This window comes from Hemiscyllium ocellatum, chromosome 34 (genome assembly GCF_020745735.1).
Source record: "Hemiscyllium ocellatum isolate sHemOce1 chromosome 34, sHemOce1.pat.X.cur, whole genome shotgun sequence".
NCBI lineage: Eukaryota > Metazoa > Chordata > Chondrichthyes > Orectolobiformes > Hemiscylliidae > Hemiscyllium > Hemiscyllium ocellatum.
The window spans coordinates 34,444,330-34,457,134 of record NC_083434.1 but is presented as its reverse complement, the minus strand read 5'-3'; the positions used below and the strand labels follow the sequence as shown (position 1 = coordinate 34,457,134).

Below are 12,805 nucleotides of genomic sequence, written 5' to 3'. Positions count from 1 at the left end.
ATGATAGTCAAGGCTGTGCCATTGAGAAAGCAAAAGTTCTCCCGAGAATTTCAAAGTGACGTAAAGCATGAACATAATACCTTTGCTCATATGGAACAAGTACTGTGCATCATTGTATATTGCTTTTAGTGAGCATAAAGTGAGTCATGCTGTGACAACTGGTTGTGTTAAACTGGTTAGTGCAGCTATTAGCGCACACGGCATTGTTCAATAGATCCCACCTAATCATAGTATCACATTTAACAGTTCACATTTGTTTTGCATTTTATAAATGCAAATGTTCCTTATAAAAGAGAAACAAGAGCAAGTCATAGAGAATACTGCACTAAGTAATTCACCTCCTAACTCTGCAAAGCCTGTCCACCATCTACATGGCACAAGTCAGGAGTGTAATGGAAAATTCCATCCTTGCCAGGATGAGTGCAGCTGCAACACAAGAAGCTTGACACCATCCAGGACAAAGTAGCCTGCTTGACTGGCACCAAGACCATAAACACCCACACCTTCCACAACCAATGCTCAGTAGCAATGTGTATAAAGAGCAAGGTGCACTGCAGAAACTTGTCAACAATCCTTAGCACCTTCCAAACCCATGATCACCATCATCCAGGAGGACTAGGACAGCAAATGCATAGTAAAACTACCCCTTGCAAATTACCCTCTGATTCACTCACCATCGTGAGTTGGAAATATATCGTCATTCTTTCACTGTCCCTGGGTCAAATTCCTGGAACTCACTCCTTAACAGCATTGTGGATCTAGTAACAGCACATGGACTGCAGTAGTTCAAGACAGTAGCTCACCACCACCTTAAGAGTAACATGGGATAGGCAATAAATGCTGACCCTGCCAGCAACACCCATATCCCATGCGTGAACAAGAAAAAAGAACTATGCTTGCTCTGTCTGATCACATGAAAATTTTCAGTGTTCAGTGACCATGTCGACATTAACAATGTATAACAACAAATTTGATGCCAGCTAGCCAGCCAATCCCCAGTGGCACTGGGGAGAAATATTCTTCAAAGGTCAAATTAAAGTGACTGAGAAAAACAGTTTTCTCCAGCAGGTGATTCAGAAATCAGGTTAATGGTTTAAAATAATTGCCAGAAGAATTAGTGGGTAGAACAAGACAAATCTCAGGAGGATGGTTGAGCTCTGGGTCACACTATGGAAAGGGTGTTGAAAACAAATTCCATTGGAACTTGCAAAATGTAATTCGCACGTACATGAAACAGACTCATTTGGAGGGTTATGGGGAATGTTGCAGTGTCAGACTAAATGAAAAATGCTCTTTTGAAGAGATGGATAGCTAGAACAGCTCCTATCTATGCTATAAGATCCAAGGTAAATAAAACATTAGGGAAATATAGTTCAAAATGAATCAACAAGTCCTTGATTAATCTTAATGTTACACCTAGACCCACTTCTTCCTTTTCCTCAGCCAGCAATGAATTCTAGTTTAATTCGTTTATATAGGCTTTCAGAAAAATGTAGCACTCTTACTATACAAATACGTGGATCATGCTGCTCCCGCATGGTTAAGTGCCAGAGTATTGCATTTGTCTCTTTTAATTGACACAAGTTCTCTATATGAAAGCGGAATTATTCGAGAGCTCTTCCTCCACTCTTACCCCTAACCAGTTGTCACGTGTATGTTAATGCATCGTTCTTGGTTTTGATGCTGTTACTACAGGAATTTTGGTTGCAGATTGCAGCAATTAACCAAAGTCACACTTCAGATGTAGCACCGCACCATATCTATGATCTCAAGTCAATATTTTGACACAATCCAAACTTCCCATCAAAACAGACTTACATGAGTTCATTGTTCCTGATGATTTTGACTGCCACCTCCTGGCTAGCTCTTGCCATGTCTCTGGCACGTACAACATTACTGAAAACTCCTTGACCAGTGTAGCCATATACACTGTAACGTTTATCAAGAACTTCCCCAATATTTACACCTGCAAAACAAGATGAATATTTACAATAGGTTACAAACTAAGTCGCGATATTGGTGAAGGTGAGAACCTTTCTTCAGAATGATTAATTATTGCTTGGTCTGATCAAAAGAATCTACAGTTTCCCTCTAATCTAAACTGAGTTACTTTAGAAGGTGTCATAGCTATTTATTAATACTTTCTCTGACTGATTTATTTTGTGTTCTTTCTTCAACAGTTTCTCTCCCCATTAGATCCCTAGGAAAGCACCTGAATTAGTTCCAATGTTTCATAAGTGGACCAATTTTCCCTCAAAGCTATCTCCATTTTGGGAAGAATTTCATTAGGTAATGTCAACATGGCTAACAGCCAGTTTGAATTACGCAGAATATCATGGAGAACAAATATAATGTTCCATTGTCAATAAGCATACCCAACCAAAACATTTGATCATTTTCAAATGCCAATTTTAAAGTTTCAACTAAAGGACTGTGGTTTGATATTTAGTGCAGATGCTATAACATTTCATATTGTGATCAATTGAAATGATCAGCAAGGTCTTAGTTCAGTTTAACCCAAAACTAGATCTGTTCTAATTCTTTAATATCATTCGCTGCACAGTTTTACACCAATTTAGAGCCTGAAAGCTCATTACCAAAATATAATCAATTGTGGGATCGCGGCAGAGAGAAGTCACCATGGGGCTTTTATGTGCCTCATGGAGGCCAGCTTAATAGCAGTCCTGGCAGGTCTCTTACTTGCCCTTTCAGTCAGAACTGGTGAGACTTGGGAGAGCTGAATGTGGGAATAGAAGATAGTTTAAAATCAGCAGCAGCTTGCAGCAACTACCCACGCCCCATCCTGAAAGAAACCTCTATTTGCTCCCTCACCAGCACTGATTAAGACAGCCGAAAACAGGCATATATGAATGTGTTAGCAGATAACTCTTGACTATCAGCAGTTATGCAAGTGTTTGCCCTTGTCCTGAAAATCTTTGAAAACAAATGGTTCGGTGCCACAAGTCATGGAAGCTAACTCAGTATATACAACATTGCAGAAGTAGTGAACCTGAAAAGGATCTATAGGATGTAGGCATGTCAGACAACATAGCTCGGCATATTTAGCTTGCCTCAAGTCTTATCACAAGTTAATTCTGGTTTATGATGGTAATTGTTGAGAGACTCAATGTTGAGAGCCCAGTATAATTCCTCCTTTTTCAGATAGAGTTAGAATTATGGAGATGTACAGCACAGAAACAGATCCTTTGGTTTGACTTGTCCATACTGATTAGATATCCAAAATTAATCTAGTCCCATTTGCCAGCACTCGGTCCATATCCGTCTAAACCCTTCCAATTCATATACTTATCTTGCCAAATCTGCTCAATTTCTCTAGCACTTTGCTTTTATTTAAGATTTCAAGTACCCACAGTATTTTGTTTTTATTTCAACACAGATAGCTACTTCAGGTGACAAAGATTCATCAATATCACTTGCACAAATTTTCAGAGGCTACTTGAATAAGTATGCTCGGGATTAACATACTGCAAAGCACCTGGACTGCAGCAACCTCAAGATAAATATTTTCCAATCAACCTGTCCCAAGATGTTATGACACCTCTCTGGAGCAGGTGAGGCTTCAGCCTGGGCCTCTCAGTCCAGAGGTACAGGCACTACACTGCACCACAACTGCCCATTTGCAATTTTGTTGTGAAACTAAGGAATTGATCAGGAGCTAGTGGATGATCTTAGACTGGAAAAGTAACATTGCTGCACGGACAGAAATAGTGCATGGCATTCTCTTATAATCAATACTAATGGCTACAGTTTATTTATTGGGTTAGAATGACAGCAAATACAGATTAAGAAATTAGGAGGCAGCACATTTTCATCGCAAAAACAGCAGATATGGCCACTTAAAGTAAGTCAACAACCCTATATTCTAACAAAGTCACACTCTGAAGCCGTTCACAGCCTTTATGCTCCAACAGATAGTTCGACAGGATGACTACCAGCTTAGCAATACTAAATTAACTGTACATAGTTTAGAAAGAAAACAAAACAGAAGAATACAATACAACCATGTTCCTCTGATTATATGAATAGTGAAAGCTCAACTCTATGTATCAACTTGCGTCTGCTTGATCCTGACCAGCAAAATACAGATGTGGAAAAACATCAAACATTCAATACTCCTACTACTGCAAAAGAAATTACACTGGAGATTAAACATCTCAATACATTTATCAGAACACTATTTTACTAAACTTGGAAAAATAAAAATATTACAAACACAAATTGCTGGAGAAACTCACCAGGTCTGGTAGCATCTCAGATCAGATCAGAAAGAGAGTTAACATCGAGTTCAGTCACACTTCTTCAACACTGCACCTGAAATATTAACTCTGGTTTCTCTCCATAAATATTGCCAGACCTGCTGCGTTTCTCCAGCAATTTCTGTTTGAGTGTTTCAGATTTCCAAAATATCCAGTTCCTTGTTTTATTTGAAGAATATTATACACAGTCACTTTCACCCAAAGTTTTCTTCCAAAGCCAAGAAATCAAAGAAGAAATAAAAACTGGAATGCAAGGTCTGGCAGCAAAACAAAAAGTGAAGACATGGCATTTATACTGCCTTTATGGCCTTAGGAGTTCCCAAAGCTTTTCAGTTAAATTTATGTACTTTTGATCACAGTTACTTTTAAATTTGAAGACAAATGAACAGAAGTCTACTTTAGCAATGATGGTGTTTTGAGGGAGAAATATTGGCCAGAACACCAGATCTGTCTTGCTCTTCAAATAACTTTCACCTCCATCTGACAGAACAGATGAAGCCTCTGATTAGCATATCAGCATTTCACCCAGTACAGCAATGAAGGGACAGCAAAATTAGGTGATTTAGACAGAGTGTACATCATTTCATTAAGCCTGCTCATCCCCTTTTCAATATTTACAGGGTAATTATTTCTAAATACTCACGATAGTAGCCTTCTGCATCAGTCCAGTTATCCCTGAGATTAGGATTTTCTTTGAAATCCTTTCCAAATCCAGCAGCTCTCAGATGAGCACTCTAAAGACAAACATAATATTCTTTAGATTAAGGTTCTATTGATTATTTATGCTTCCAAGTTAGTACACTTGAGACTCATGAAATCAAACATTATTTCTTCCCCCAATAATACGTGTTGACAATACAAGATTAAGTTAATAAATACTTTGAAAAACTATATTGAAATCCAGTCAGTGTAGATTGGTGAAAGGTATATTATCTTGGACCAAGCGCATACAATTCTTTCTCAGAAGACATTTCTAGAAATGTTTTATTTTCAAAATCAGCTTTTCTAAAACACAATATCAAGTGATATCTGTGGCTTATAACGATCAACTAAATTTAAGGTAAATAAAGGCAAATTGTTGCAGGCAGCAAAATGGAAAGCTGTGCCAAATGAGGATATGCATTTTGGGACTTGTACATTATAAGGACATAGCATTAAGTATTGTTTCTCTCTACCAGTTATCCACTCTAATCGCTTACCAAAAGAGCCTCTTTAAGCTGATATCTAACAGCTGTTCAAAAGAATCATGATCATTGTGTTCAAAATACTTGTGGCAGAAAACGGTGTATCCTAACCATCTTTCACATAAACCTTTCTCTAATTCAGATGCAAATCTGTGCTTCTTATCAGTTTAACTCCTGACAATCTATAATGCTATCACAGCCTATCATCATCTTAAAAGGTGGGCATAGAACATTTCAGCCGCAGTAGAAATAACCCACGCGTTCTTAAGTCTCTTTTGAAAATGATTCCCACATCTCTGGTAACAGCTTAAGGAATCTATTCTGCAATTTTAAAATGGCCTTTACAGCTTTGAAGAAGGATGCCCAAAACTTCTCTCAACTTTCAGCAGTAATCTAAAGCTTTGCACAAGTTTATTACCACCATTTTTTTGGTTTTTATGTCTCCATTTGAAAACTAAATGTTGTTATGACTGCACCTAATTCTTTGGCTACATTTGATTACAATTTATATTTGCATGTCAACATCTATCTGTAACATTCCACTAAAAATCCTGCAATTTAAGGATTTTTACTGTTTCCAAAATATATTTTTCTTTTTGAATGTATATTGAACCACATCTGCCATCTAAGTTTTTCCATGCAAGCCTTTTTACATTCCCATCAACATTTGCGATACTTTTAATTCATCATAGTGCACGGCACGGTTACCCAAGTTTTTCACTAGGATTTTGTGAAACTGCTTGGACATTGCATTTAGTTGGAATAATTTAGGTTCTCTCGGAGGAAACAGATATAATCCAACAACTACAAGTGTTATTCATTGGCAGTTATGAGACGAGAATTAAAGTATCTCAAACGTGACACAAGTGACTACCTGGCACTGCATAGTAAGTTAGCAAGTTTCTAAGTTATTTTTTAATGATGTTGAACTAAGGTTCCCCTACAGATTTTCGAAGTTGCTTTACTCAGTGATGCATACAATATTAATTTGTTTCTCTGGTGTGTGTTGCTTTGGCAGTTAATAAGAATTAACACCTCTGAGTTGCATTTATTGTAAAAATGGGGTGCAAAAGGTAAGATGAAAATATAAAACAACTATTATTTTTCCCCAGCACTTCAGATTTTGTTTCTAAGTACGAACATCTTTAAAACCAGAAAAATGTAAAAATAGAAATTGTATGGCATAAGATTTAAAGAAAAAAGCCAAAAGGTCAAAACAACTATAAAAGAAACCATTTTGGAAACAGAAATTAACCCAGTTACAAGTTTTGATCGTGTACGCTCTTGCCTTAAAGTTTGGAAGTAGCACTCTCTTGAAACTTCAAATTTTAGACATGATACATTTCTAGCTTATCAACCAATAAACCGCAATAATTGCAGAGATCACAACATTAAATTTGGTAGCAACAAAGCCTTAAGCTTTAAATGCGGTGCTTACATTTGTTCTAAGATGGTCAGGTTGAAAATTATAATGCCCCCAGCTTCAAAAGATTCTGCTCAATATAATCTAAGCATCATATTAGACCTACAGATGATCAGACAAACTATTGACAAAAACAGTTAATATTCATCATTTACACTCTAACAGAGGTAAATTGGAACTGGCTTGACCACAACCTTTGGCAGCACATGAATTCTGTCTTTTCTAAAAGAAAGGTAGAACATACATACATCAAAGTAGGCAGCAAACATGTCATCAGATTCAGTAAACATATCTGGAACCGTTGGCTTTTTCAAAGTAGCTCCTGCAAATAAAATTAAATTCAGACAAGATCTTCAAATATAAATCTAACACTGCCAATATGCCAAATTCACTACCACAGACAGCACAGAAAGCACAATCTGCATATTTCAACCATCAGGAAAAATACCACCCTTTAAAAAAATGGCACAAGGGACTTGCTGCTAGATACAGTAAACATATTGCACTGATTGCAATTGGACACACTTACATTATCACTGCTTTAAATTATGCACTCAAATTAAAAATGGTGCATTATGACTTTTATTCAAAACTCATTTAATGTGCTTCTTTAGATTAGATTAGATTACTTTTAGATTAGATTACTTACAGTGTGGAAACAGGCCCTTCGGCCCAACAAGTCCACACCGACCCGCCGAAGCGCAACCCACCCATACCCCTACATATACCCCTTACCTAACACTACGGGCAATTTAGCATGGCCAATTCACCTGACCCGCACATCTTTGGACTGTGGGAGGAAACCCACGCAGACACGGGGAGAACGTGCAAACTCCACACAGTCAGTCACCTGAGGCGGGAATTGAACCCAGGTCCCTGGCGCTGTGAGGCAGCAGTGCTAACCACTGTGCCACCGTGCCGCCCTTAAATATTCCTTGAATATTGGGTAGGAATGTTTATTTCTGCGATGAATGTTTGATCAAAAGTAACAGCAGTGGCTTGAACAGGGAGGGATGAGTTTATTACTAATTTTGAGGGTAGACCTTTCCTATGATGACTCCTAAAAATACCCAGCTTAGATTTCACCCAGCCACTTGGTGTCAACAACTCCATTATTCTTTGACACTTCAGACAGAACACTGTACATTACCAGTTGAAATGGGGAGATCATTAGATATCCACAATGGCCCTTACTTGAGAGCATCCATGACTGACTATTGAACCAACTTGACTGGGTGATGATGCCTCACCATTTGTTTGCACCGGGTAAAATTCTTGGCAATGGTTAACTTTACACTTGGTAAAGTTACCTTGGTGAATAGATTGTGCTAGGTTTTACATGAAGCCACATGCAGCAAGTGGGAATAAGGCCTCAGGCTGCTTTCTCAATTTCTTTCTCCAATTAATTAGGAGCTCTCTCTTTGGTGGACACTTCTTGAATAAGTTACAAAATGGAAACTTCATTTCTGTGGTAATGGCATAGTCTTGAACGACTAAGAGTTCTAGGGTCTAGAATGAATCAGGTGATACAGGAAACAATGTTTACAAATCTGTTTCAGAGAACTAACTAGGCCAGAGGTAAAACCTGGATTGCAAGGTGAATCTCGTCATGGAAATTAAACTGATTCGACTCAGATGTTAGCAAGAGCAAAGAAAAAGCTTTATTAAAAGCTGCATGCAAGACCAATGCACTTGGCAGAAATGCCTCATCTAAGAGCTTCAAACCAGGTTCACATTCTTATCACCCGTTCAAGGACAAAGGCAGGGAACAGTCGTGTCTTTGTTTTTTTTCTATTCCCTTGCTGTGGCCATAACTGTCTTTATGTTTTCCTTAGCTCAAATTTGAAATCGATTGCTCACAAGGCCAGTTTGAAAGTTTACAATGTTCCGCAGAGACAAGCTGTCCCTCGACTGCAGACATCAGCAAAGTTGCAAAGTGTCAGAAAAGTTTTAAATTTAGTAAAGCATTCTCTTTCAGATTTCAGAGTAAATGGATTTCAGAATAAATGTTAATTGTCCATTACAGTCTATAAATGCTGAAAGAATTATGAAAGCCCCTATAAGGCTTCAAAGTTTCATTTACTGACATATCTTTAGTGAAATGATCATGTAACAATCCCATCTATATGATCCCCTGATGGACTGAGGAAGATTTCCAGCCCATCAGCAGTTTCTGATTTCTGCATAAGAATGATCCAAATATGGATGACAGTTTAGCAGCCAAGAGATGACTTTTCAGAGAAAATAGGTTTCTTGTGTCTACTCAGATGAGAACTTAATTTCACTGAAAAATCATAATTAAAGAAAAAAGATGCCATGGGAATCAGTAACTTTAAAGGTACACTGCACATGAAGGATATTTTAAATCTGGAAATCAGAATCAAGTAGCTCGACACTCAAAGTCAATCCAACTAACTTCTTATCCCTTAGCTGACTACAAAGTAAAATATCTCAAAAAATTATCAAAGAACCCGACAGAGCAACAAATTAAAATCAAATAATCCAGACTTCTTTAAAATACTCAGGAAGATAACAGGAGAGGATATAGAACAGTTCACATTAAGTAACTGAAAGATTTTTCTGGTCCTAGATTCCATTCTCAGTCAGGACTGAGCAGCTGCTCTCAGCCAAGACAGGAACTTAGGAATGCTGGTTTCAGCACCCCTAGATTGGGTGCCAGAAAATGGGGTTCCAGTCATAAGCAACTACAATTAGTGTTGAAGACAGTACTGGGCTCGGTTGGACACTCGCACTGCAAAAACCTATATGAAGCGCAAACTAGAAGTACTATGATTTTGGGAGAAAAGGGACTTGGCCACCACAGAACTGTAGCTCTGCATGGAGCTGATATTGTTAGAGTGCGAAAGGGAACAATTGAGTTAAACGAGAGGGGTAACTAAATAATTCACGTATGACAACTTTGTTTGTCTCATTGTCAAAAATTGAGTGGACGCTGCAAACTTGAAGTGAAGCCAGGAAGAAGTTAAAGGAGGAATAAGGTTCAGGCTACAAAACATTAAATAATACTGCAAATCCAATCCCAATCTCATTTCAGAATCCCACCTTCTTTCTGCTCAAGTGCCATGAGGTTGCGTTTGGCATTCACAGAAGCCTCAAAAGTATCAACATTCTCCCTTTCATACTCCTTGACATCAGCTGCAGCTCGCTCAAAAATGTCATCAGGAGAAGGAGAGCGACTTCTAGTACTGCTCTGAGGACTGTTTGGTTCAGACAATCCAGACATGTTGCTGTCTTCATTTGGGTTTCGATATTTCTGCAAGAGAGAAATGAATTGCAACTTAATCCCTTAACATTTACAAACATTACCTCACATCCTTGGTTCTTATTCTTTATGTTTACGCCTTAAAAGCAAGACCTTCAAAACTTGGACATGTAGATGAAAAGAACTGCTTGAAATCTCAAACCTAATGTACGTACAGTTTGTAGATTAAAATCATAACTAGATTCATATAAACATAAATTTGTTTCATGGTGATAAGCTGTAAAGTGTTTAGATTCAGTTCAAGATGAATAGAAATCCAGAGAGGTTTGGTGGAGTGGGATGAGTGGCATCCTCAGAGTCAGAGAGATGTACAGCATGGAAACAGACCCTTCAGTCCAACACATTCATGCCGATCAGATATCCTAACCTAATCTTATCCCATTTGCCAGCACTTGGCCTATATCCCTCTAAACCTTTCCTATTCATATTCCCATCCAGATGCCTTTTAAATGTGGTTATTGTACCAGCCTCCACTACTTCCTCTGGCAGCTCATTCCATACCTGTACCCATGTGAAAAAGTTATCCCTTAGGTCCCTTTTAAACCTATGCCCCCCTAGCTCTGGACACCCTGACCTTAGGGAAAAGACCTTATCTATTTACCCAATCTATGACCCTCAATTTTATAAACCTCTATCAGGTCACCCCTCAGACTCACTCCAGGGGAAAACAGTCCCAGCCTATTCAGCTTCTGCCGGAGTTCAAACCCTCCAACCCTGGCAACATCCCTGTAAATCTTTTCTGAACCCTTTCATGTTTCACTACATCCTTCCGATAGGAAGGAGACCAGAATTGCACGCAACATTCCAAAAGTATAAGTAGCTTAAACAATGCCCTGTATAGCCAAAATAACACAAAGTAGTACCATGTGCAGTTCTGATCTCCATATGCAGAAGGAGGATATTAAAGCACAGGAAAAAGAAAAAAAATCAAAATTGAAATTAGAATTTAGAAGGTGCAATGATTACAAAAAATGAAGTTTTTATTGACTAGTTCTAACCAGTGTGAATAGATCATAGATTCTGTTTCGATTTAAAGTTAGAAACTAAAGCTTGACACCATACCTGAACAATTGCCAATCTCTGTTCACGCCTTTGTTGGATAACAGCTTCTTCATCTTCCTCCTCTACATCAAAGTCCTCAAGACTAAATGCAAAAACAAAGTTACATAGCATTAAATGAAGGTAACTACAAGTTTAAAACATTACTTGTAACTCTCCATTTGATTTATTATCCAATATTCATTGACTCGAGTTTTGGACAGCAATATTCTTCGAAATCAGAATGAAAGAGGGCTTAGAGGAGGAACTTAGAGATGGTTCTAGTTCAAAAGTTTATTAATACTATTAACTTGCCACACACTCTACACAATTAACTACATTTCCCAATTCAGCAACAGCTATTAAGTTTGAAATTGCATTTCGGATTTAGAAACCAAATGTTCTGTGGAAATGATAAACATTGATACCAGCTCTTGCCCTTCTGAAACACCACCTTCCAACGTTTTCCAGTCCGAGTGGTGACCTTTGATATCTACCCAGTTTTATACTGTAGTCAGCTTGCTACTTAGTCTGCTCCCTATCCTTTGATTCCACTTTGCAACCTTAGTGTTGAATCTATTAGATGCTTCCATATCAAACACCTTTTAAAAATTCAAAATATATTAAAACTACTATTCTAGTCTGCTCTTATTTCTTCAAGAAACTCAATAAGGTTGTTAAAACATTATCTTTTTTGAAATACGTGCTGACCACTCTTTACATTTAAATGTATTATAATCCCAATTGATGTCAATACTGAGCAAGAAAGATCTTAATGAAACCTGGCTTGATAGATTACAAATTTAATTTTTGCAGTTGGTTATTATGGTGTTTCATCACTGCACATATTACGTGAGGCTACCAATGTTCGTTTACACAAAATCAAGTTTATCCCACTAAACAAAGAAAAGCAAAGCTATACTTATGGCAGCTTAAAGATTTCACAATAAATGGAAAACATAAGTTTCAACCTGTTTGCCAGGAATATCTTTTTACAGACAGAGATATAGCTGTACAGTGCAAAATAGACCCTTTGGTCCAACCCACCCAAGCTAACCAAGGATTAATCTAGCCCCATTTGCCACCATTTGGCTCATATCGCTCTAAACCCTTCCTATTCACATACCCATCTAAATGACTTTTAAACATTGTAATTGGATCAGTCTCCATCAATTCCTTTGGCAGTTCATTACATACAGCCTCTGCGTGAAAAATTGCCCCTCAGGTCCATTTTAAATCTTTACCCTCTTACCTTAAACCTATGCCCTCTAGTTTTGGACTCCCCTACCCTGGGGAAAAAAAATACCCTGGTTATTCATCCTATCCATGCCCCTCATGACTTAAGTTTTTATGGTTACCCCTTAGCCTCCAACGCTCCAGGGAAGAAAGCCCCAGTCTATTCGGTTTCTCTCTATAGCTCAAACCCTCCAACCCTGGTAAATCTTTTCTGAACCCTTTCAAGTTTCACAACATCTTCCCTATAGCAGAGAGACCAGAATTAAACTCAGTGTTACTAAAGTGGCCTAACCAATGTCCTGTACAGTCACAGCATGACCTTGTACTCAAGACCCCAGAAATAAATACTCATCTCAACTCATTA

At 38.0% G+C, this 12,805-nt stretch overlaps 1 protein-coding gene across 4 annotated transcripts in view; it reads right to left on the bottom strand.

Annotated features, from left to right (window-relative positions):
- Window positions 1–12,805, bottom strand: part of LOC132832202 (serine/threonine-protein kinase PRP4 homolog) — a 48,108-nt gene that overhangs the window by 15,274 nt on the left and 20,029 nt on the right. For all 4 annotated transcript variants that reach the window (XM_060849984.1, XM_060849985.1, XM_060849982.1 and 1 more), the window contains exons 5-9: window positions 11,230–11,311; window positions 9,948–10,158; window positions 7,133–7,206; window positions 4,921–5,011; window positions 1,819–1,966 (exon numbers count right to left, since the gene is read on the bottom strand). In XM_060849984.1, the coding sequence (XP_060705967.1) occupies window positions 1,819–1,966; window positions 4,921–5,011; window positions 7,133–7,206; window positions 9,948–10,158; window positions 11,230–11,311 (606 nt within the window). The remainder of the gene's footprint in view (window positions 1–1,818; window positions 1,967–4,920; window positions 5,012–7,132; window positions 7,207–9,947; window positions 10,159–11,229; window positions 11,312–12,805) is intronic.